The following is a 26128-nucleotide window of genomic DNA, read 5'->3' as shown; positions in this document are numbered from 1 at the left end:
GGCCGACGCACATCTGGCGCGAGGTCCGCGGAGGGACGCCGCGTCCAGTGGGGAGGGGGCGGTGCTGGGCGTGTGCGTGCGCGCGCTTGGACGGTAGTAGCGGACGAGGAAGGCGGTGGGAGAGGCCCGAGGTTGAGAGGCCGGCGAAAGGGGGTCAGTTTTTTTCCCTCCCTCTCTGTATGGTGTTTAAAGGAAATAGCACGGACGTAAAGGAGAGCGCGAGCGCGCACGCTCAGGTCTGTAAGAGAAGCGGCGCACGCGCAGAGAGAGATTCACGTTCTAAGCGTGGGTGTCTCGAGAGCGTTTGGCGGTTGGTGTGTGGAGGGAAACGCGGCTCGTGCCGGGGGCCGAGAAACGGTGCGGCGGGAGAGGAGTCGAGGCAGGGCGAGGGCGGGGCGGAGAGCGGCCTCTCACACTTGCCGGCTTCTCATCGCTGAAAGAATTGGGGCTCCTGAGTGGGATGATAGGAAACATAACGCGGGGCGGTCTAGTCCATTATGTGCGCCTCGCAAAGAGGGGCAATATTTGAATCTCCTCAGTTTGCACTGGGTTGTTTTGATTCTGTACTTGGCTTGCCGCGTTTCGAAATGATTTACAGCGCAGTCCAAACCTTGCCTACTCAGAAGTAGGCCCAGTTGAGTTCAGTGGGGCTTACTCCTAGGTAAGTAGGGCTACCGTTACACCCATGCGTGTGTGGCTGTTTTGATTAGATGTATTTTATTGTACCATGTGAGTTGCGTTGACCTGAACATGTTTGAATGAGGTAAAGGTAAAGGGACCCCTGACTATTAGGTCCAGTTGTGGACGACTCTTGGGTTGCGGCGCTCATCTCGCTTTACTGGCCGAGGGAGCAGGCATACAGCTTCCAGGTCATGTGGCCAGCATGACTAAGCCGCTTCTGGCGAACCAGAGCAGCTCACGGAAACGCCGTTTACCTTCCCGCCGGAGCGGGACCTATTTATCTACTTGCGCTTTGACGTGCTTTTGAACTGCTAGGTTGGCAGGAGCAGGGACCGAGCAACGGGAGCTCACCCTGTCACGGGGATTCAAACCGCTGACCTTCTGATCGGCAAGTCCTAGGCTCTGTGGCTTAACCCACAGCGCCACCCGCGTCCCTCCTTTGAATGAAGTAAGGAATAAATCACAGTGCTAAGTCGGGGAACAGACAACCTTGTTGCAATGTCACCAGCAAGGCAGAACTGAGACCTCTGCCCATTTCTGGCCTCAGGATTTTATTTTATTTTTTAAGTTTCTCTCCTGCAATTGTATTCAAAGTTTGGACACAATCAAAAGCATATTTAAATTATCTCCTGGTTTGAAGGCGAGTCATGGGACTTTAAAAGCTTAGGCTCTCTTGGGTCTCTGCTGCTTTCTAGATTGTCACCTTTTGGTCCCAACCCTTGTTGGAGTTCTAATTAGTTGGATTATGGCTTCTGAGAAGGAAGCTATCCAGTATAACTTCTCAGATGCTTTCACAGGGACCATAAGGTTGCACCCTGGCTCTTTGGTCTCAGAAAGGGAAAAGTAGCCGTTTGATATCACCTAGGTGAAAATTAAGAGAAAAATAAATGAGATCCCATTATTTGGATAGCATACGGTGAGTAAAATGTTATTGGAGTATGCACCAATGGCCAGCCATTGAGTGGCATGAGAAGTGGTGGTAATGACTGCTGCATGTCAGGTCGTGAACATGGTTATAAAGAAACCATTTTCACAGTCATTTCAAATGTATTGGTTTCTGTCTTTCCTTAAAGATACAAAATAAAACCAAACACAGAGAATAGCTGTATGTGTAATGGGGTAGGGAAAGAAATTTTGCTAATGTTCGCCATTTCTTTTAAAAATTGAGTTGGGGAGTAGAAAATGGACAATCTTGAAGTAACATAATTGGAGGAGGGGGAATCATACAAGGTAATCTGCCAGTGGACTGATTTTGAGTAGGAGCTGTTAGAGTTATCTACTCTTAGTCAGAAATTACATCACAGAATGTTCCCAATAGGTATTTTGAAAGTCAGATTACAATCATATACACACTCACATGGGACTAAGTCTCATTAAGCTTCTGGTCTGAATAGATGTCTATCAGGTTGCACTATTGTGAAACCCAAGTCACACCATGTTTGTAAATACAGTTCATTGCCTTTGAAATATACCCTGCTTTTTCAGATATATTAATATCGCAGCTAACTAAAAAATGTGGTGCCCTATAACGAAAGTGTACCTTAGTCAATTTAAGCAGAAGTAAGGGAATCAAATCCATATTTTGCCTAAAATAAAATACAGAGGTCTACAGTGACCGTGATTTAAGCTCTCTCATGAAAACAATGGGACATATTTGGTTGGAGGGTTCCCCAAATTATTGCACATTGGCTTGGGTAGCTGTTACAGATATAGTTAGTTGGGCTCTAGGGCTGCTAGGAAGGATGTACAGGTTACTGTGACTGGAGGCCCAATGCAAGTCAGCAAAGTGGTGATGTAGCAAAAAAGAGGAAGGAGCAAATCCTGTTTTTAATTTATTAAGAGAAGCATGCAAGACATAAGAGGTAATGACACTTCTCGCTGTGACGCTTATTATAGGTCTCTGAAGTGCTGCATCATGTGTTCACATTTTAATTATACAAACAAACGAGAAGATTCTGAAGACAAATTCAGAGTTGAGAATAGCATTCAGAAGGCACTAGACATTTTCACTTAGAGAAAAGTGGCTTGGGGAAGAGGTTGTGGAATTAATTTTTATATATTTAATGGTTTCATTTAAGAAGGATGAAAAATGAGTTGAAGTTTTAACCAAATTTAGGTTAGATTATGTATAACTAATTGTAAACAGCTGGGCAGTGAAATGTTGCTCTAGGAAATAGAGAAGGGTGGAAAATAGCACTTCACCAATGCTATAGAAAGGTGTGAATCCAACATGAGTCCAGCCTTTGCTTCAACTTTAATTGGATTAACTGGAATTATCTCGCCAAGCTAATTTCAAGAGTTCTTTGCCTTTGAGAGTATAAGTGATGTTGTTTTGGCTACAGTTGTGAAGTACTTCTGAGACAACTAATTTTGCCTGATCTGGAACAGTTTTGCATTCTTATTTCTGAATTCACACCCATTTTCAAACGTTTTTGTGGACTACTTGAAGCTTGCTAGGGTTCTTGATGGATCATTTACATATTTTTTTGTTCTGCAATGTATAATAGATTTCACTTCTGAATTAAATATGAGTAAAAAATAACTATTTCTTCAGCACTGGTCTATTGAAATCCAGCACTGTGTTATGAAACCATATTCCTAGACCAGGCTGCTAAGAAAGGCCCCTTTAAATCATAGTAAAAAAAAGAGATAGAGATAGCTCATAATAATTATATCACAGGCCTTAGGTCAGGGGCTTGTTAATTAATCCATTCATGTTTTAAATGGTTTTGAACTGCATCGGGGTGGGGTGGGAAAGACAACTAAATTGAAATTCCCCATACATTTTTGCTACACAGTAATGCCAGTTACGGAGAATAGCAGTGCCAGTTCCAAACCCGCCCATTCAGGCTGACCTCAGCCCTATGGTGGTTTTCCCCACCAAACCCCTGGGGACCCACATTGGCCTCCTCAGGCCCCAGGCTACCGTATATTGGTTTGCCTTTCTGGACAACCTACTGATGCGATGTATCTTGACAAACATGACATAGAACAGCCTGATCCTCTCCCAAATGTTGATTCACCTGGGAGTAGGCTCAGCACTGAGGTGGGCAGAATCAGCCTATCCCCTGAACACCAGTTTTCCATGATTATTCTGGAACATGCCAAGGCTAAAATGTGACTTCTACAGCAAGCCAAGTTGTTAGGGAAAAGTATCTTCTGCCTGAAACTAGGCTATTCAGCAGGCTATTCCAGACCTTCCCCCTTGACTAGAAATACTAAGTTATAGCTAGCTTCAGCCTACTAGCTAAGGTGTCAACACTCTGTGGCATAGTGAGTGGACAGCCTGCCCTATGGGGCTGGGAAATGGGGGGCATGTGTGAGATGTGCTCCCAGGGAGTGTGATTTGAGGCATTCAAGAACATTAAAATTCAGGGCAATTAAATTGGCATTACCTCATTCTGCTCCACACCCCCAGAGAAGACCTGTCCTGATAAAGACAGAAAACGTGGTCGCAAAGGCATGCATAAACAGGCAGTGGAGCACAAGGTTCAAGTCCATGTGGTTGGAGGCAACTGAGATAGGCAGTAAATCTGTCCCATCAGGAAGACCACCTTAGAAGAGCCAAAGCCCTTTTTTCTCCAGCTTTGTGTTCTCTCAGTGCTAAGGAGGCTGATCTAGCCCTTTCTTTTAAAAAACAACAACAACACCTTTACTATCAACTGACTTTGAGCTGACATCACATCTCAGTGTTTTATTGCATTTGTTCTTTGTTTCATTGTTCTATTTTATTGTATTTTATATATTCTATCATATTTAATGAGTTTCATTTAAACTGCTTTGGAGATGTATTTTGACTAGGAAATCCATTACTTATATCCTATTAATAAACAAAACATCTAACATCTGGTCTATTTTTAGATTTCACAGAGGAATCTGCTTAATATATATAATGACTCATGAGAGGGGGAAATCCCCATAAGGGTGTTACATATGCATTCAGAAAGCTCCTGAGAATAAGGAGGATTTATTGGTTATGGGGGGCGGGGACTAATAAAACCACTATAGTCTGCAGCATCACCTGGGATCAGTAATGTGGGACAGAAAATCTTCCAGTGCTTCATTTTTTCTGTGGAAAATGTTCTGCTTCATAGATTAATTAGTAACTGTGAATGTCAATTACAAGTAAGTGTTAGACAAGCTGGCAGTTTCATTCCCCCCCCCCCTTTACAAGCTAAATTAGATCACTATAAGGCATTTCTGATTTCTCTAAGTGAGCCAGTTCAAATTTTCTGGAAAACCCACATCACTGCCTGTGATCATTCTTTAGACACTACTGTCTCCTTCAAAAGATTCAAGGTTTACAAAAGAAAAGAAACTTTATTGTGGGTTTTGTAATATAAAATTTAGACAAATGGCTGCATAGTAAGCTACCCCATTGGATTCCAGTCTGCAGCATATTGTGAAAGGATTCATATATCCTAGAAGCTCTAAGTTTTGCATCAATATGACAAAAAATTCTAATCTCATTGATAAGATGTATAATCTCTTGAACCTTTTCCAATTTTATTTGAACATATATTAAAAGGTTCCGTCACATTTTGAAAGATCCATCCCCCCCATCACTGGCATTGACTACCTCCGCCCCAGAGCGCTTCTCACACACCATTTGTTGCCCAACTGCATCACAACAGCCCTGCTGCCAATGGGTTTAACTTCCAGGAATTGCTGCCACCACCCTCCCACTTACTCCTGCAGTCCTAGGAGAGAGAGAACTTGGAATGCACTAAAGCAATTATTTTTAAAAGGGTTCTGGACTAATGCCCCAGCACTCCTCAGCCCAATCTGTACCTTTGCTTACCTGCCATGGAACAGAAGTAATGTTTGATGTTTTACTGTTAGATGTTTTGTTAGAAGCTGCCCAGAGTGGCAGATTAGTGGCATATAAATAAATTATTATTATTATTATTATTATTTTATTTATACCTGTGTAGGGAAATCATATATGGAATGGCCTTAATCATTGTAATTTCTCCTTAACATCTGAATCAGGAGAGTTCATGGACCAGTGCTTGGATGGAGTGGTGAGATGGATGAGCTAAAACAAATACTGAATCCTGGCAAAACATAGGGACTGTGGGTAGAGTGATTCTCATACCTGAGAAACTGGTCAGTTGCCTACCCTGAGTGGGGTTGCACTCTCCCTAAAGGAGCAAGTTCACATTCTAGGGGTGCTTCTGGATCAAGTTGTGTCACTGGAGGCCCAGGTAACCTCAACAACTAAAAGCACCCTTTGATGCTACAACTGGTACAATAGCTATTACCATTTCTGGACTGGGAAAGTTTGGCCAGAGTAGTTCATGAATTGGTTACTTAAGAGTACATTGCAGTAATCCAATCTTTTAAGTGGGGCTTTCCCTGGACTTGATATGGAAACAGCAGCTAGTGCAGAATGTTGTGGCACGATTGCTGACGGCAGGGTGACCTCTGCCAAGAAAACCAACAACGAGTGCTTCTGAACAACAATTAAGGACGAGTTTTTCTTTCTTGGCCAAGTCTCCAAGCTCAGTGATGCACTGTTGAAGCCAGAAAGTTGTTATGTGAGGAGGATGAATTTTCTTGCAGAACATCCACACCAGCTTCACTTACACACCCTCGAGTGGGTGCAGGTACTGTAACTGCCTGGTATGTTCTTTGATCCTGCCCAGATTTCTCCTAGAAATTTCAGTAATCGTTCATCACCAGTTCAAGTGTTACACAGGTCATTGTAAGAAACAAGCCATTTTTTCTCTAAAAGCCAGAACCATGAAAAAGAGACCAGAGATGGTTTACAAGTTGGAAGTCATGAAGAAATGTTAATTGGGTGACACTGACAGCAAAGCGCAAAAGGGTGGGTAGGAAGGTCACTAGTCGGGAAAAGAAATGAGATAAATGACTAAAAGCAACACATCAGTTGAGATCAAAGAAACATACCAAGTCCACTTGCTATAGCAACTACACAGTGGACTTGGGTGAAGGTATTGAGGGGGTGCTCATCAGATTTGCAGATGACATCAAACTGAGAGGAGTAACAGTTAAAGTAACAGTTCCAAGACTTAAGTTTTTATTAAAGACAGATTTTTTAAATTAAAAATACAGATGACTTTCTTCTGCAAAGTATTATTGGTGGAATCCAGCAATGTCTATCCACCAAGAAAACAATGTCACCTTCCTCCTACCAGTTGGTTCCCAATTATCGGGTTAGTAACATGCTTTTGGAAAGTGGACTTACTGATGAATCCTCAGGAATCCTCAGACTCCTAGGAAAAACTTCTGATTTTGCTCTTGTGGTATGTACACAGACAGTGCAACCTACTTTCCTGCTTAAAGTGTGGTTGGAGACTTGGACAGCGGAAGCATTAGCCTTAAGAGGGCTAAATCCAGATCTCCTGTTGACGCAGATGGAGAATTAAAATTCCTCAAGCCCTTAAGAAACCTCTGGATAAGGAACTGTGAAAAGATGGCTTGTAACTGATTAGGTGATAAGCTGCTAATATAGCTAAGTTGATTATAATGGATGAAATAGATAGGTCACCACCTTTTAGATCCTAGCAACAAGGACACCCAAGCCAACCCGAGTGAACATTTCAACTCATCTCCCTTTATATCCCCCACTCACTTTCCCTGTTCCTCAGAAGGAAGTCCACCTTCTCCTACTTCTTGGTGTCATATCTTCTACAATACTGTCCAGCACTTGTAATTTCCAATTATTTGGCACACTTCCTTTTTCATATTTTAGCCCCTTAATGTCTTCTTCAGTAGCATAACCTTTCCCAAAGCGGCCCAGGTAGGGACTACCATTAGAGACTACACTTATCAACTAGTTCCCTTTTTCTGTGTCTAGTACACTGCTGTTATTACAGATGACACAGATACTAACTGGACATTTGAAAAACCTATCTCAAAATGGGAAGTCTTCCAGCCACCACTCCGTTAATTCCTCCATGCAGATCAAAATCTGAATGCTTGAGTCCTGCCCCAATTTTGTCCTTTCACAAACCCCTGCCCTCAATCCATCAGTGGGGCAGAGGAGCAACAACAAACGAATGCCAGCTCCCTCGGCCTGTAAAGCGAGATGAGTGCCACAACCCCACAGTTGTCTACGACTGGAATTAACTGCCAGGGGTCCTTTACCTTTACTAGAAGAAATAGGCTTGGGGACAAGCTGACAACAAAGTTGTCCACTTTCTGTCAATGCTTCTACAGACCGGGAATCGTACTTGGAAACTTTTTTGAGGTGTAGGATTAGTGAAGTCAGTGAGACAGGGCCTAGCTTACCAAGAGATGCACTTTCTAATATTAGACATTAGTGTGATACGCAAGCATCACCCATTCATTACCTGCTGTTGAATACTTCTATTCACAGGTCCATTGATGTCCACTGGTCCTTCCTTGTCTTAATGTTAACTGAACATACTTCCCCACAGCAACATGTGCTAAGAATGCTCTTCAGTACGTCACTATGAATGCATACTATTACAGTGGCATAGTAAAGATTTTGAGACTATTACCAAACTTCACAACCAACTCTGTTCAAAATACTAGTAGCCTACCATCAAAGTGTTCAGCAGCTATGGCAGGAGGGTCATGAAACAGGCTTTCACTTTTGTAACCCATTTTTTAGAAGCAAAGATATACCTTTCACTTCTTAAGTAAGGACACATGAAGAATCCCACCAGTTATACAATTTTAACCAACTGCTTGATGTACCAACTCCTGAATGATACATATATTTGGTCTCACCTTGCATATTTCTGAAAAATATGCAAGTTACATTTTTTATTAAGTTTATTACGTTTTTATTAAGTTTGAGCTACAGTAGTGCAAATAATTGAAACGCTGAAGAAATCGGATTTGACAAAGATCCTTTAACACCCGAAAGCTTGTATTCCTTCCTAACAGCTATAGCTGGCAGCATTGGCACCTCTAATATAACTTAGAAGTAGTAACTTCTTCATTGCTATGTTTCTACTAGAACACAAATTAAGTTGAAAAATGTTTATTTTTAGTTATTTTTAAAAATTGGAAACATACACAAACAAAAAATCTGCAACATTCATGCCAGAAATTGGGAAACTCAGTAAATCCTTTTAGGAACACTTCTGTTCCTTGCAATCAGTTTTTCAGCAATCAGTTGCACAAATGACAGCTCCACCCCCCCCCCCACACACACACTAAGAAATTAGAATTTACAGCCATGCATAGACTTCAGTTTTTGTGTTTTGCAGCTAAAGGCCAACGCAAGTCTCAGAAGTCCTGTTGGATGTTTTCTTTGTTTGCCTCTCCATGTTGCTGCTTGATTTGAGAGATTTCATTTTCTAGTTGCACAATAGTTCGTTCAATCTCATAGTTTTTACTGACCAGGGACACCCACCTGAGGGGGGAAAGAGAACAAAAATTAAATTACTATAGGCTTCCTTAATGCTAGGTTACCAGTTAAGGGAACAAGTTGGAAGCGCTGTGGTTGAGGGAAGCCAATCTCAACTGAGACTTCCAACTGGTTTTGTATGAGGTCTGTTCCTCCCTGAAAGACAGAGAAGAGGCAGGGAGCAAAGTTCAAGAAACTTACATAGATTCCATCTCCCGAAGTTTAGCACCAGCTGTGAGCTGCATGTTCTTCCGCTGCCAGTTAAGGTCTTGAATGTGTTTCCTGAAGAAAAGGGTGACATACTGAATCACTTGTAGTCATTTATTCTGCTGCCCTACTAAGTCCACAGACAAGTGGAATAGACTGTACAATCACATATTCAGCCCTAAAAGCAGGAGCTTGGACAACTATTTTGGACTATCTCGGAAGCAATGTTAAGAGTTCTAAAAGACTCAGGATACAACACTTTAATGCTTTAGCCACACCTTTCGCTGACATGCAGCCTTCAGAGTTGGCTGACAAGGAATGTGATCCTTCGGCTAAAAAGACCTGTTAGCCACATCTGATCTAGATCCATTATCCAGAAGTAGCACCACTTGTGGACTCCACCACCATTCAGATCTCTAAAAAACAATGTACATATGCTTCTTGAATTAGTCCTTGTATGGCACTCCTAATTCTTTTCTTCTGAATTTCTTCTCAAAAAGCATTTTATCAGTAATTATGAATGACCTTTTAGTTTTAACAGTGGCCCTAGCTAGCCATGCAACTTAACAGACAAGGATTCAGGAGCAGGAAACATGAGCTCATCCCTGCAATTTGGATCTCTACAATATTTTATGGCACTGAAGGTTAGAAAAAAGGAAAACTACATCTTTTTCAAAGTAAATTAATCATGTGCACACTGCCTGCATTAAGAAAGATCCAGGAAAGAGTTCAATGTAGCACAAAGGAGATTGTCAGTGATCTCCCTTTCCCCTCCCCACAAACAGCTCCTCCAGAGCCAATTTTGGGGAGGTGTGGAAGCATGTAGAAGGAAGGGGGGAAGCTCCCCTGTACTAGCAGAAGTCCTTGGATGGGGTTCTGCTAGAAGCAAGGCTTTTTTTAAACAGAACTCACCAGAGCTCAGTTCCAGCACCTCTGAGGTGGGCGCCATTGCCATTTTACGAGAACAAGGGAGGTGTTCATGAGGACTTCCAGCATGTCTTTTTCTAGAAAAATAGCACTGGCTAGAGGGACCCATTAGTTGAATCTGGCCCTCTGATTCAAACTACTGACAGACCTAACTTCATGTCATTCAAAAAAATAATTACAACAAACAGCTTCACTCTCAGAAACGAGTATCATTCTTGAGCTGTTACTTGGTATGCTGCTTCTCAAGCAGTTGTCTCCAGAAAATTATCTAAGGGGAACGGAGCCATCTAACCATTTTGTATCTAATATTTGGAAATGATGGACTAGTGAGACCTTCATAATAACCAAGAGAATGTCTAAAAACAGCAGCAGTAAATTCCAACCCAAATTCCAAAATGAAAGAAAAACATATTTAAATGTTTATTTCTTGCACAATCCCATGTATACATGAAGAATTCAAAATACACACTGTACTAGAATGCATATTTTGCAATCTGCAACCAAGACTAAAGTCTTATACATTATTAGAGCCCCATAAACTATAATTCCATTTTTATTCCTAAAGGCAACTGAAAAACAGGACTCACCTCAAACTCTGCAGCTCCTTTTGTGCCTGTTCAATCATATGAACTAAATGCCTATCAGCAAAGAAAAACACTAGTTCAAAAAATGATTCCAGTAGAGAGTTCAAGTAATGCAATGTACTGATCTATATTTTATCTTAAGCATAACTTAAGCTAACTGGGGCCTTTATCTTAACTCTTGTTTGTATATCTCTTTACAGTGCTGTAACTCTATTGATCCCTGAAACATAAGAATAAAATTTGGCACACAGGACACAGTTCTATGTTTGAACTTCAGATACCAACTTAATACCCATAGTCGTTTAAAGGAAATCAATTTACCCAAACCACATTCATTGGCCCATTCCATATTCCCAGTAATGCTAATATGGCACTTGGTGTCCATTCTTGTTTAATTAATTACTAGTAAACCAAGCTGACATGAAACTTTTTTCTAGATTAGATACTTTTAAGTCATGAAAATTCAATATTTTACTGAGAGAAACAAATATGGTAGGATTCACAGTAAAGCATGCTTAATGGGGCTGGTGTGTGGCATTCCTGGTCTGCTCTATGATGTGTATGTCTTGTGTAGTTTAATGAAATTTCTTATTGCTTTCTATTGTATACCACTTTGATAGATTTTGTAAAAAGGAGCACAGAAATCCTTAAATAAACAACTTTTTTGTCCTCTCCTTTTTGCAGCAGCCCTCCAGCTCCCTGAAAATAAGGGGTGAGAGAATGGGATCCCTGAGATTGAGTGGAGGCGACTTCTACTATGCCAGCTTCTAATAATCAGTGAATTTTTTCAGGGACCAATGTGGGGGAGTCTGACATGGTAAGGAGGGGGCAGGGAACTCAGCACCCAGCAGCCCCATTACACACTCTTAATTCTCAATCCAGCAGTCATGTTCACAGTCCGTTTTGGGGGCCTAATACGGCCCACTGGTCGGTTTAATCTGGAAGCTCAATCCCAGAAAAAGCTCAACAACTTTGGGGTAAAATCCTAAAAAAGCTCAACAATTTCAAACCTAAAAAAGGTCAACAATTTTGGTTGGCCCTCATGGCCCTTCACTTCATCAAATCTGGCCCTCTTTGAAAAAAGTCTGGACACCACTGCCCCACTGCAAAGTTTACATTCTGACTTGCAGCATCTTCTCTAATCTTTTCAGCTTAAAAAATATCCATGTGGTGAATGAAGATCCACTGAAAGAAGGAATAAAACCAATTCTTGACCTTTTTCAATGAAGAAGTATCCAATAGTATATGGCTCTTAGTTTTTACTTGCAGGTGTGAAAGTGCTAAGGAAGGAGAGGTAGGTTCGGTTCTCAGTAGCAGGAAAGACAGCATTCCATTGACTTCAAGACTGATTTTTTAAAAGATTTTCCGTTACCACTTTGGAGGCATTTCACAACTAAAAAAAATTATAGAGCCTTCCAGCTAGCCCTTTGTAAGAAATGACTTGAAGGAGACACAAATATCTTACTCGTTATACACTTTCCAGGCATTGCAGCCATACTGAGACATCAACTCCAAATTTTCAATTCGGACGGCCTGGTGCTCCAGCTGAGCCATTGAGTTATTAACACACTCTTGCCATGCTGTGATGTCATTCTTCTGCCCAGAGGATGGTGCAGGCAGCTCATATCTGTGAAGAAAACAAGAGAAATTATAGTTCAGGAACAACAGTTTAGGTGGTTTGAAGTTTAAGAAAGTCATTGCGCTGATCATGTCCATGACTAATTTTTATCAGTGAAATAGATGTATATCAACAGCGTTCAATAGCTCAATAAATGCTAAAGGCTGTTTAAAATACCTGGGAAGCACAACAATTTTGGTTCATTTGACTAGTTTCAGGCACATGTAGTCCTATTTGCAGAAGTCTGACCCAATGTCTGCTTTCTCCAATGCTATCAGCATGAAAAAATTTAATCTCTTTTGCTAAAATGCTGAATTATAATTCCACAAACAGACTTACAAGTTCCTTTAAGACATAACAGACCACTAGCTATTGTTCCAACAGAGTATGCCTGCCACCCTGAGGCAAGAACTAGAACATCACATTTTAATACTTTTCAGAATCTCGCATCCAAACCTTAGTTCTTTCTAGATTATGACTTCGCATAGATGGTACACCCCACAGAAGGTCTCTGAGTTACCTTTTCATGCTCAACAGTTCTATGGGCTGTCGGGCTGCTAGGCGTTCAAATTCATTCCGCATTATTTCAGTCTATGAAACACAAGAAGAATTACTTGCAGTCCGGAAGACAATAACCTGAAAATTCTAAATATGATCACACGTAAGAAACAAAGATCTAGACTTCAACCCAACACCAAAAAAATCACTTTGTCCTAAGAGAGGTCCCCTTTGTCCCTGGAACTCCTGAACACATTCAGGGTACTTCATGTATTCTAGGGCTCAGCCCAGCCTTTGGAAACAAATAGTATTTTTCAAAGCACTGCTAGGACTTAAAAATCAGGGAGCTCTCAGTTCAAGTTTTACCTAGTCCAGAAAGTCACAATGTGACTTTAAGCAAGCCACTTTTCTCTCAGTCTCTACCATTTACAATAAAGAGATAATATACTATCCTACCTTACAGAACAGGTGAAAATATAGAGATTCCCAAGGTAATGTATCTTGAACATTGCAAAAATCTATGTAATATAAATATGAGATGTTCTCCATTCACTTCCCCCTAAACACTGAGAATCTTTTTCTATTTTTGCTCACTTGGAGACAGGCAGGAATTTTTTTTTACATTTGTTGGAAATACCGCTAACTACTTTTGAAGTTGAACACTGGCTTATTTTTATTCGTACCTTATTTTTATTCGTACCAGACTACAGTTAACTGCTTTATTAAGGTATTTTTAAATATATATATATTTACTTTCAATAAAGTAAAAAGAACTTTGCAATGTCTTGACCCTAAAAGGCAGCCTAGAAATTTCTTAAATATTTTAAATAACTTTTCTAGATTAACATCCTTAAACTGCTTTTTTATTGTGTATTTTTAATTATTGTAAACAATCTTGGATATTTTATAAACTGGCTACACATGTAAAACAAAAACAACAAGCACTTCAAACTATTGCCTACTGAGACAATTCCAAAAACCAAGAGGTGCGTCTTCAAGACTCAACCCTGACCTTAAGTTAAATTTCGGGGGGCGGGATTTCTGTATGCCAGGCGGTGGATTTCAGGGAATCTTGCTACACTGCAAATACAAGCACACACCTGCAAGATAACTTCTCATGGACTACCATATGCAGGAAGCATTGAGTCTGCTATCTTGGCCCACCAAAGCTTGTGCCACATTAAGCCCATTAGACTTTCCTTGGAGGTTGTGAAGCAGAGGTTGGATGGCCACCTATCATGGATGCTTCAGCTGAGATTCCTACATTGCAGGGGGTTGAACTAGATGACCCTTGAGGGCCACTGCCTACCCTACAGTTCGATGATTCCATCATGCCCAGCCAAAAGTCTGTTTCACTGTCTTTGCGGGCATCTGCAAATACTCGCATGGCCACTTCTCGTAGTTCCGTGGCAGGGATGGGGAAATTATCGCCCGCCAGATAGTTATGACTACCATTCCCATCAGCCCCAGCCAGCGGCCGTGGGTGCTGGGAGCTGCAGTCCAAGTACCAGCAAGCCCCAGCTCTGAACCCAAGGACCAAGGTCGGATTTAGGTTTGATGAGGCCCCAAGCTACTGAAGGTAATGGGGCCCTTTATATGTCCAGCTGTCCTTTGTCAACAACAAATTGTCACAGTTTTTTGTGTTGAACATATGCTATATGGTAATTTTTGGACCTAAAGCCATTTGCACATAATTTTTTTTTTTTTATCAAAGTAATTGTTGAACTGAAATACAATTACTTACATCATAGGAACCTACACAACACAAACCACTGTTGCTGTATGTAGGTTTTATTTTATTTGTGTGTGGGGGGGGTTACCTTATATTTTAGAAATGTACATCCAGTTGTGTTTTTCCTTTAAATTTTTGGGGGATCCCAAAGAAAGTGGGGCCCTAAGCTATAGCTTGTTAGCTTATACGTAAACCCGGCCCTGGCGAGTACGCTTGAGCCCGGCGGGCGCCTTCCTCACCTCGAAAGCGCTGTAGTCGGGCGCCGTCAGGTAGCTCAGGTAGTTCTTGGTGGGCCGGTAGCGCCGCGTCTCCTCCTCCACCAGCGCCGCGGCCTGAGGGGAGACAAACGAGCGAAGCGGGAGACACGCAGTCAGAGGGACGCGGGGAAGCCCCGGCATCCTCGCCCCCACACCCGCTGTCCCCCGCCCCACTCACCGCCTCCCGCACGCCCGGAGCCTCGTAGCCTTGGTCGAAATAGGGCAGGGCGTCCACGGCGACTTCGCCGGCCACCAAGCCCGGACCCGACATGCCGCAGCTCCCAGCGCCCGCCCGCCCGCGCGCCTCAAACTTCCGTCGCGTTAAGATTGCGCGGCCGCCGTCTCCCCGACATCCACTTGCGCCACTGCGGCTGCGCAAATGTAGCTCTCCGGCGCGAAAGGAATCCCCTCGCGGCTCCCGGCGCCTGCGCGTGTTCGGCTACACGGCCCGGCAAGTCATGCTGCTGCTGCTGCTCCCCCTGCAGGGCGGCGTAAGGAACAGCAGGAGCAGCGGCACCGAAGTAACAAATAGTTATACGAGACAGATTAATGCAAACAACAACAGTGATTCAAGCGGTGTATCTTTTTCAGTGCTGGAGAGTAACACTACATACGATACATACACACATACGATACATCCTTTCCAAGGCCTCTGGTTAATGAGTTATTTACCCTCTTACACGTTCCCACAGCATAAATGGTGTCCCCAGCCTCTGGGATTTTTATTTTTCCCTGCTTTCAGGCCCACTTCCCCAGTGCACACACCAATCCGGTTTAATCTGTTGCCACAGTGCAGTGGACTTTGCGCAAGTTCTCTATATGGTATTATTGTTTTAACAACAGACATATTTTTCACTGCACAAACCTGTAATTTTCCCAAAAATGGTGTCCCTTTTAAGGAAAATTTATTACATGTTAACGGTGTTTTTTCTACTTCTCACTGTTCAATACCAATTCTCCACTGACCAGGGTCACAGGGTCCATTTCCTTATTCCGTTACAACCCATGAGGGAAGGAGCGAAGCAGTCATAGGCTGGAGTTAAGAAATGATAGGAACAAGAAGCTGTTGGTGTGAGGAAACTAGTGGGCACCCAGCACCGCTAGAGCCATAAGCGGTTCTGAGAACTGGTCTGCAGTTCATTCACTTTCTGCAAAGGGTTCTGTGCTCCATGATCTCTGCTTACAGATGAGTATGGAAAACCGCTTATTTGTTGCTGGGCTCCATTGAAAACAGCTCCATATAAACCAGGAAGTGACCACTCTAGACAATGGAATGACTCTTTTTTCTTATCTCTATTAGGCAGTTGAATGTGCATGTGTACTCTGTGTGTTTCCCCTCCTCCCATTCTGTTGCGCGGCCCCTGGGCACTGGAAACCCATGCTATGCCACTGCCACTGACCCATCAAGCTAGTCCTAACAAAAGCTCCCCAGGATTTCGGAGAGGGTCTTTCCCAGCCCTGTCTGGAAAGGCAAATGACAGAAACTGGGATCTGCTGCTTGCAAAGCATGGTGTTTACCATCGTAGCTCAGTGATAGAGTATCTGTCTTACAGAAAGGCCCAGGTTCATCCCCAGTATCTCACAATAGAACTGGAAATGTCCACGGTCTAAAACCCTGGAGAGCCAGTGCTTCTCAGTGTAGACATCACTGAGCTAGACACAGCAGTGATCTGACTCTGTATAAGATAGCTTCTTACGTTCCACTGAGCTGCAGTCTTTCTCCACTCCTAGAATTGTTGTCTATAAAGCTATACAAGGCAGCAGGTTCAGTGATGTCATACTGGGTTGGTGCACGCCTGGTAACCAGTACTTCTTAGCAGATAAACACACAATATTCCGTACAAGCTGCACCTTTCAGACATGCATCCAGGCCCTTCCATTTACAATGTTAAAGTTCTACTTCTGGCAAGGGCACAACGCATCCCTCTGACTTTAAGAGCTCAGTCTTTCTGGAAAAACTAGACACGCGTAGAGCACAGATGGTGTCATTATTATTGACAGACAGGAAAAGGAGATGACCCGATACACAAAAACACAGCATATTTTATTTGAACCAGTTCCTTAAAGAACTTGGTTTATTACATATCTGTAACTGTACATATAGTTTTGGTTTCATCTAAACACCACAAAATATGGCTTTATCCAGAATGAGCAAACTGGCTGCAAAAACACACAAATGTGCTACACAGGAGAGAAGACAACCACTGAGAAGAAGTACGCAAGGTCTGAAGGAAAGTGGTTTTATGGAGATGAGGGAAAGATGCATGTTTCCCATCCAGGAGTATGCAACAGGAATGATTAAAGTGGGTTTCATACCATGAGGGCTCAAGTAACCCAAATGTGGATATGAATAACAGAATCACAGGTGAACTCTTCTTCCTGGTCTTCTGATCAAGTGCAATAGTCTTAAGTGCTGGAAAGCTCCCACAAAATAATGACCAGGTCTGCTTCTTCTCATCAAGAATCTAGTTCTGTAAGGGTGGAAGCATGAGAGATTCGAAATGGAATCGCAGCAATGGTTCTAAAACACGTGAGAACAGAAACTGAACAAAATCACTTCCTTTGTGTTTGGGACCCACTTGTTACAATGTGATCCTGTGCATGATTACTCAGAAGTACGCACATCCCTGAGATTTACTTGCTCCCAGATTGGTGCACATAGGATTTTAGCATTAGGCTGAAATCCCAAATGCTTTCCAAGGAGCAAATCCCACTGAATGTCGAGGGACTTACTTCTGAGTAAACATATATGGGATGGGCTGTTGGCCTTGTACAACCAACTCAGGATTAAATGTAAAAAGTTCTCTGATGTTATCCTCATATATACATTTGACGTTTTGTCTTCATGTTTTTTGGCACAGCAAAAGATATATATGTTCAGGAACTCTCCCCAGTGAAAGGAGCACCTTTCAGATACAACCAATAATATAAAAAAAACCCCACGAAGACCTGAAATTCATGTTTCTCTCAAATCCAGAGGTCAATCAGACTGTAAGGCAGAGAAAAGGCCATTTGGTACAACAGTGCTCTGTACGTCAAAGGAATTCCTCGTGTGATCATTTGTTATGATTCCAAGGCTGTACAACTGTCCCATGCATTCATCCTGAGTCTATTTCCTACATGTAAACATATGGTAAAGCGCCACTGGAGTGTAGTCTTTGGCTACATCCAATAGGTCCACAGAGGCAAGAGTAATTGGAGTAGTCTAATACTGCCTTGTAAATAAGCCCTCCAAAGTTGCCAGCCCCCTCCCAAAAAGTTAATAGTCTACTGGGGGCTGGCAAAAGGATGGGAAGCAGCATTTCTATGCTGGGCATGGAGGAAGGGACTTTCCCTCCTCTAGCAACCTGCTTGGTTTTTATGCTGGGCTCAAAAGAGGGACAGGGTGCTCAGTTCCTGCTTTGCCAGCCTGCCTGCCAAGTCCTTAAATACAAGGCTGGTCCAATAAGAAAATGACATGCTGTGCCATAGTTGATTAGGGAAGTGACACAGGTATTTGCCTTTACACTCTAAACAGCTATTGGAAATAGTGTGCAAGCTACCAGGAGGAATAAGGGTTCCCTAAAAGCAGATAACAATAGACCTTGGTGTAGATGAGGAAGAAAATGTTTTTGATTAATGTTCAGCTGTGGTAAATTAGAACAATGCTTTACAAGGAAGAACCCTTTTCTATCCCACCCATTTCACAACAAAATGCAATGGTAAGAAACTCACTTTTCTTTTACAATAGTTCTGTATCAAACCAAAACAAACTCATTTTAAATTCCACTTTTTGATTTTGTTTTTGTTTTTTTAAAAGTCTTCATATTCCCAAATTGGGTTTAAACAGCATTTTCTTGGCCAGTAAACACCAGTCTTGACTGAGGTATATCCCCTGATGTAGCAAAAGCAGGTCTGCAGAAAGGCACAGAAGTTGTATATTTGCAGCAGGTTGAAGTTTGCAGTAAAAAAAACCAACAGAACAAACAAAGAAGTGGGTGTTCTCGTCTTGCTTTCAGTATTTGAAAAACAGAAAGCTTTGAAAGACATAAGTAAAGCCAATAGTTAATAAGAGAATGTGGCTAAACCTGAGCCAGTAACAGAGGACATAACAGGAAGATGGATGAACAGGCCCTAGAGTACAGGTTTGCCTTTCCAGTTTTAGAGGAAGTTTCCAGGTGCAGAGAATCTCTGCAGTGCAGTATTGCCATAGGTCAGTTCCTGAATTTTTTATTATTATTATTTCTGGTTCATTCCTCTTATTAAAAGGTATCAGCTTAGCCCTCAGGGCTACTTTGAGCAGGAGTCATTTATAAAAACAGGAGGGCGTAGGAAGTCTCTTCAGGCCAAGCAGCATAAACAGGGATAGTTCACAAAGCTAATTGGATTCTCCTTTGTAGACCAATCCTACAAAGACACAGAAGCCTAGTTTCTCCCAGTAATAGTCCCGTTGGACTGGGCACAGCAAAGATTTGAGAATTCCACCCAGATCTGATGCCCTTTCTTCCAATTATTTGAAGGGTATCTGAGCTTGAATTTGAGTCATCCCATCTGACGCTGCAGCAACAGGCAATGTGGCGCCCCCTTCTGACAGCCAGGCGAGAACTTGAAACCACTCTTAGCAGCAATTTTGCACTCAGCTTCTTCTCACTTCTTTTGCAGAAATTTCATTTTGCTACCTAAAAGGAAAAGCATAAAATAAAGAAAAATGGTAAGGTTGAGACATGCATGGGCATGCCTATTTCACTGCGTTCATTAATCGCTTCCCATGAAACACAACGAAGCAGTCAGCCATAAAAATGTCAGCAACGAAACGTACATAGAAACAATTTAAATCCAATACATAAACAGGCTGAGATAAGAATCTTCACTTTAAAAGCTTGTTGGGAAATGAAGGCCTTCAGCTAGTGCCAAAGAGATAACATTAATTACATTTGTCTGGAGGAAGTTCCAAAGGGGAGATTCCATCACACCAAAAGCCAGATTTCTACATTGTACAGAATGAACCTCAGGATGAGATGGTATCTGCACAAACTTTAACCAGAGGGTGCTCTAAACACTTCTACGGGGCCTACATCAGCTGTGGTGTTTAAGTTTGGTGTGGATACGGGTGATTTTGACCCAAAAGTATTTTGTAAAACTCTCACAGCAAGTTTCCAAGCGATTGGTTGCATCCTGCCCAGGGCTACATCTCACCAGCCCATTCACCATTTGGAAAAGCTCCACTGCGGGTGCAATGGAGGCAGAGAAGGAGGCTTAAAAGGTTTCCTTGGTAGTTCATAGTTACACAAATTACAAGCGACCAAAGCAGCCAAGAACAAGATTGAGCATTATTTACCCAGACTACGGAGGATTTTGTTCATCCCACTTGGCTCAGACTCTGGAATGGTCTCCAAATACTCCAAGGCACGGACTTCAAACAAGCCTAGAAAAAAAAGGAAAGCATCACTTAGACATGCATTTCTCTCTCTCTTTTGGGATGAAGTTTCAAACAAGATTACACATGAGAAAGCCCACATGTGCCCCAAAGAAGGGAAATACCCCTACATTGCCTAAAAGGGATGAGTGCATGGATGCAGCCAGGCATCCTGTTTATAGCCTCTTATTCTGGGTTAGAGATGTTCTCACGTTCTCCAGCCTTTACCTCCTCCATGGCAAAGGAAAAGTTCAGCTTCTTAATTATTTCCTGGTGCACTACCCGGGCAGCTGGTACAAGAGCTGGAAGAGAGTCTGAAGGTTTTCCATCACCTCCAATTCTGGTATTAACTTAAGTGAAGGGAAGGGGCTTCCTCTCCTGTCCATCATGCTGACAGCTACCTGTCTAATTCTTTAATAAAGTAAAGCTAAGCCAGCTTTATTGTTTGAAGTCATTTGAATTTCATTACAATCTCATTTAAAAGTTAATCTACAACTCCTTGGAAGTGTGGATAAGCCTTCACCCCACTTCCCTAGAACTAAATAAAGAATGCTTTTGGGGAAGGCAGCAAAGGAGTGTCCCTGTTTCCAAGCTCAGAACCTGGAAGGGCTCACAACTGAAGGCAATCCCAGAAGAAGAGCACAGGACATTCTGCGGGCACAAAGTAGCTCTGCATTTCTACCATTTTCACTTGGTTTATTTTAATCAATTTTCATTGAAAATTCCCAAAACACAGGGTCATTTTTTTAAAAATCACCATACGCACTAGGTAGGGCCAAGAAAATAAATGGCCATCCAAAACAAACGTGTCCCTCCAAAATGAGGAGAAAGCAGGTGGTCAATGGTCCTGGTTACCTGCAGTAGCAAAACATTTTAGAAGGTTCCAGATATTGAAAAACAATCCAACTTGGATTCCCCTTTGGCTGTTTTAAATTCTTGTGCAAGTACCACAATTGTTCTACACAAAACAAGAAAAGGACTGGATTTGGCAAGCATCACCTTTAACCCCGCTCTTCCGTAGCTCTCGATCCTGTATGAAACCAGCAAACATTTGCGTCTCCATGAAGATGTCTAGGAAATGGCGCACATTGCGGGACGTGTGGGACTTCCGGAAGGGATCCCGCTGAAACACCCGCTCTCCTTTCTCAGTGACGTGCATGTGCAGGGAGTAGTGCCCCACAATCTCCACGAAGAAGCGCACAAAAGCCTCCGATACCAACAAGTCCAGAGTCACGTCACCTACCAGAAGGCACAGAAAGCAGCCACATCTCAACCTTTGGAGAGATCAACCTCAACTTCGCTCCCAAAGGCTATGAAGGGACCACGCATCCTATTGGGTGCGTCAGAGCCTAAATCTCTACCTACATATCTCTATTTAAACAGAGATAATGAAACTTGGCACATAGCTCAGGGTGTCAACAGCTTCAGTGGGTACAATAACTGCACTTTTAATGGGGAGCTAGGTAATCATCAACATGGATGTGCAGCAGTGGGTCTGGGAATCCAAACCACCACTTCTCTGTTGCCAAGCAGTAGGATGCATGTGCAGCTTGCTGGAAGTGGGAAGCACCGTGCATGTGCTTTTCCCAGTCACCATTTCCCCACTGCAACCTCCTCTCCTCCCCATCGTCCCTGGGGAGTTAAAGCCCCTTCCTGACACTTTTCCCTCTGCCAACCACTCACCCCCCCACCCCACTTTAACACTTTGCAATTGAGTTGTCTGGAGATTTCCACACCACCATATTCTCATGGATGTCTAATTTCCTGATTATTTAATTTTTTAATTTTTCCAGTTTTACAATTACACCTTTTTCCTATTCTTATACTGTACAATAACTCTGCTTGACTTCCCATCCAGCATTCCATGACAGTTCTTTTTACATCTTGCTTAGCTGCATATACTTTAATTCCTTCACCTTATTTTCCATATTCTCATATCTTTCATATTATCAACTGTTGGTCACGAAGTACCCCCTTATTTGGAATCTATATCTGAGGTCAATTTTTTTGGAAGTATCCCCCTAGATACTCCCACTCACTCCTCGTCTGTTTATCATCTTGATTTCTTATTTTAAATGCCATACTGGTAAGCTCTGCACATTCAATTAGTTTGTATAGCCATTGTTCTTTCCCTGGGGTCTCTCTTTGTTTCCAGTATCTTGCATCTACTATCCTTGCTGCTATTGTTGCATATAAAAACAGGTTGTGGGCTTTCTTTGGTAACTCATTCCCAAGTACACCTAGAAGAAATGCTTCTGGTTTATTGGGGTAAGTAAATTTGAAGATTTCCTTTAACTCATTGTACACCATCTTTCTGATCCAAGTCACCTTGTGTGTAATTCCGCTCCCGAGACAAGATTTCATTTCTCTCTTCTAAGATCTGTACGAGTGCAGCCTGGAGCTTGTGAGGTAGGATTTCATCTTCATCTGAAACCTTTAAAATAAAAGGGGAGGAAGCAGAATGGTGGTAGTTAACATGTATTCCAAAACAGGACCATGTGATATCACTAAAATGTTTCATGAAGTAATTATGTCACCTACCACATGAAATTATTTCAGCATGCAGTTTAAGAGGGCACACCTCATGGCTGTACATAATTAAAGTGTGGAACCAATTAAAATTTATGTTTAAAGCAGATGGGGTGGTTTCCAGTGTTCATCATACACAGAGCAGACCCACTGAAATCAATGGACAAGTAAGTAAAATCCATTTATTTCAGGGGGTCTACTTTGAGTATAACTTAGTTGTACACCACCCATTATCAAAAATATTTTTAAGAAGCATTGCAGATGTTGATACAACCACTACAGATTTCTAGCCCCTAGAAGCAGAATTCAAAAACTAAACAAAAATCCAATAAATTAATGTCACATCTTAAGATAGATCCTTTGAATAACCAACTCCCATGCACTGGCTCCAATGCAGAATAGACCAGTGGAGCGAAAAAAGGAGGACTGCTTGGTATGAAGAGTGTGGAGAGGGAGAAGTTATTCTTCCTCTATTGTTATATTAGAAACTGAGGTGGAAAATTCAAGAAAGGGAAAGAGGACATGCTTCTTCACACATCACATGAACTATAGCCTGCAATTTGCTACCATAAGATGTGGCAATGGTCACTACCATGAACAGAGGATCAGATAAACAGACAGACGATAAGAGAAACTGATGTACTCCTGAGGACATTTATAGCTTTCTATAATTGAAACTGAAACAAATCTTAGCAAATTGCTTCTATTTAACCCTTTGGCCTATTTAACCCTTTGGCCTGAACTCCTTAATTCTTGTCCTCAGTTGGATCAAAATCTAGATACAGCTGCCTGCTTTTGCTCTCATGCAAGCCACCCTTCCTTCCCTCTCTGCCTGCCGCCTCTCCACCCACCTTGGCAACTGCTGAAGTTTAAAACTGTAAATTCCTCTGGGCAAAGACCTGTCTTTTGCCATGGACAGAGACACCATTACACAAACAACAACGGCCTGAGATTAGCAATGCCTTTCAAACATTCTAATATACTGAAGTACTAGATATTGGGCAAATGCAATGACCCAATTAGTCCTGAGTACTCCTTAACCAGGAGTTGTGCATTAGAACTATAAAGCCCAATGACATTTCATTTTGCTTGGTGGAATGTTGCATTGAACAGTTTGTCAGTCTCCCCTGCTTTGCCTGGGGGAGCACCTTCGGGCAACAGGGGAAAAGGGAAGTCAGCAGAGAATGACAACACTAGATATTATTTTAAGAACAGCTGACTACAGGAAACTCTCGACTGTCTAGACTCTAGACAATGAGGAGAAGAACTCTTGTGGAGAGGAAACACAGAAAATAGAAGCAGCAAGATGCTAGAGAGACAATAGCTTTCTAAAGACCAAAATGCAAGTCACATTACAAGTATACAGTGGTACCTTGGTTTGCAACTGCTTTGGACTACAACCATTTTGGATTACAACCACGTCAAACCCGGAAGTGCATGTCCCTTTTTTTTGGATTACAACCCATTGGCGGGGGGTGGGAGACCCCATTGGCAAAAGCGCGCCTTGGGTTACAACCTGTTTTGGTTTACAGCCAGACCTCCAGAACGGATTATGGTTGTAAACCAAGGTACCACTGTAGTTTGTCCTTCTGCATTTTTATTTCAGAACAGCAATCATGGGGCAGGCGGCAACGATCAGGACCAGGACTGAAGAAAGTGGGGGAAGGGACTTAAACCTTTAGCACCCATCCCCTTAAAGCTATTTGTGTGAGAAGCAAAGCTGCCATTGGTCCCAGCAGAAGCTTCTCTCTGATGCAAATAGCGACTTGGGTGGGGGGTTTCAGCAGAACTATGGCATGGGAAAGGTTTAAAAAATCTCCACCCATGCAATTCCCAGCATCTCCAGATAGGGCTGGGAAAGATCCCTGCCTTAAACCTGATCTAGACAGGCAATCATCTGACGTTATAAAGCAGCTTCCTATTTTCCAAGAATAACCACAGTTTACGGATTGGACAACACAGTAAACCAAGGTTAATTTAAAGCAGAAGCTTCCAGTCTCATTGCAGCCATGCTGGGAATGGGGGAGCAATGGAGAGCACAGAAGTCCAAGGGGAGCTAGGCTCATTCCTATCATGCTAAACCACGATAACCATGGGCTCAAGCAGTAGGGAACTCCATTGAACTTAAGACCCATATGCTCATCCTCCTTCTTCCCAAGCGTGTCTAGGAAAGTGTTTAGTTTCACTTTCCACAAGACCTGGCTTGTTGTTAGGTGCAAACCTAATATTGTGGTTTAAAAACACACTCTGGTTAATTAAGCAAGCCAGCTTTGTAATCTATTGTTTGAAGTTAAGTTTGTTTAGAAACTGACTAAAGTCTGGAATTCATGGTGACTCCTTCCTGCTCATGCACATAGTTTGAAAAAATGCTATCTCATTATGTGAGAAGTGGGCCAACTGGAAATTTTGGCCACAGCCCCCTACTAAGTTTCAGCTGTCTTAGGAAATACCACTTCCCCACAGAAAACACTTGTTGATACCTAAGCCACTCAAATGCACAGACAAAAGAAAAACTCCCTTGGGCAATCTTATCTCCCCAGAAGCCCAGCGTTCTGCAATCCCTCCTCCCAGTCCTCAGAACCACAAAATGACAAGACTAATCATCCTTGATGTCCTTTTTCCTCATCAGTGTAGACAGTTTGGGGCAGAGGAAATCAGGTAAATGGCAAATGGGAACAGATTAAACCCCGACTTCCCCCCAGCTCTGCAGTCTCAATCCAATTTGTTCCCTGTTCCTTTTAAGCTTAAACAAAGAGCCAGCAGATCTGAATATGGATCTCCAATGTGCAGTTTGATCCTTAGCTTCTTTTGTGTATTTATCCCCACTCCACTGTAAGGCTCCATTCAGGATGTGTGGGGAATTTTTCTGCTTGCTTGTGAAGCAGCCAGTAGCTAAGTAATTTGACTCACCTGTTGTAAAAATGTATCTGCGCACAGATCAACAATCAGTACCTAAGGAAAGAGATAGACGGTTACTGCATATAATCCACAAACCCCTTGTGCAACCCACAGTCCTCCTATCCTGATTCACATGACACTGTGACAACAGGCTATTGTCTGGCTGCACGGAACAGATAACACAGATCAGATAACATAAGCACAACTCTTCTTATCAAGTGACTGTGGTGTCCATCAATTGTTGGCAATCTGGGATAGGACAAAGTTATCGCTTCATAGCTCTGACTTCAATTCAAGCACTTTGGTGGAAGCTATTGCGCATGGAGGGGGCCACATCTACAATGGCAGCACATTTCAACTGAGAAGAGAAGGAAGGGGAAGCAATGTCTACAAATGAATATTCAAGTCCCTGGCCCCATCAAGGTCTTTAAAAAGTTATTCTGTGTAAATGGGCC

At 42.4% G+C, this 26128-nt stretch overlaps 2 protein-coding genes and 1 long non-coding RNA gene across 3 annotated transcripts in view; 1 reads left to right on the top strand and 2 right to left on the bottom strand.

Annotated features, from left to right (window-relative positions):
* Window positions 1-55: 55 nt before the first annotated feature.
* LOC307218063 lies at window positions 56-11622 on the top strand. Its single transcript, XR_013839724.1, has 3 exons — window positions 56-661; window positions 5674-5794; window positions 11434-11622. It is a non-coding gene; the product is annotated as an uncharacterized lncRNA (long non-coding RNA).
* Window positions 8644-15200, bottom strand: BCAS2 (BCAS2 pre-mRNA processing factor). Its single transcript, XM_079980002.1, has 7 exons — window positions 15030-15200; window positions 14834-14926; window positions 12885-12955; window positions 12212-12373; window positions 10750-10800; window positions 9230-9310; window positions 8644-9034 (listed from the first exon to the last, which is right to left on the bottom strand). The coding sequence occupies exons 1-7, from the start codon at window positions 15120-15122 to the stop codon at window positions 8908-8910; spliced, it is 678 nt and encodes a 225-aa protein (XP_079836128.1). The 5' UTR covers window positions 15123-15200; the 3' UTR covers window positions 8644-8907.
* A 1674-nt stretch (window positions 15201-16874) lies between these two features.
* The window catches only part of DENND2C (DENN domain containing 2C), a 59719-nt gene continuing 50465 nt past the window's right edge, over window positions 16875-26128 (bottom strand). The window contains exons 15-19 of the mRNA XM_079979071.1: window positions 25686-25727; window positions 22575-22680; window positions 21246-21485; window positions 20169-20255; window positions 16875-19509 (exon numbers count right to left, since the gene is read on the bottom strand). Of these exons, the coding sequence (XP_079835197.1) occupies window positions 19478-19509; window positions 20169-20255; window positions 21246-21485; window positions 22575-22680; window positions 25686-25727 (507 nt within the window). The 3' untranslated portion in view covers window positions 16875-19477. The remainder of the gene's footprint in view (window positions 19510-20168; window positions 20256-21245; window positions 21486-22574; window positions 22681-25685; window positions 25728-26128) is intronic.

The sequence above is a fragment of the Podarcis cretensis genome, assembly GCF_951804945.1.
Source record: "Podarcis cretensis genome assembly, chromosome: 6".
In the NCBI taxonomy this organism is placed as follows: domain Eukaryota; kingdom Metazoa; phylum Chordata; class Lepidosauria; order Squamata; family Lacertidae; genus Podarcis; species Podarcis cretensis.
The sequence above is the reverse complement of the archived record's forward strand: the minus strand, read 5'-3'. Positions and strand labels throughout refer to the sequence as shown.

Excerpts from the sequence above, each read along its gene's own strand:
- BCAS2 (XM_079980002.1), bottom strand. The coding sequence starts at position 15,122 with ATGTCGGGTCCGGGCTTGGTGGCCGGCGAAGTCGCCGTGGACGCCCTG. Across the intron at positions 14,927-15,029 it reads CTCCGGGCGTGCGGGAGGCG|GCCGCGGCGCTGGTGGAGGA; the intron begins GTGAGTGGGGCG and ends GTCTCCCCTCAG. Across the intron at positions 12,374-12,884 it reads GAACTGTTGAGCATGAAAAG|ATATGAGCTGCCTGCACCAT; the intron begins GTAACTCAGAGA and ends TTTTCTTCACAG.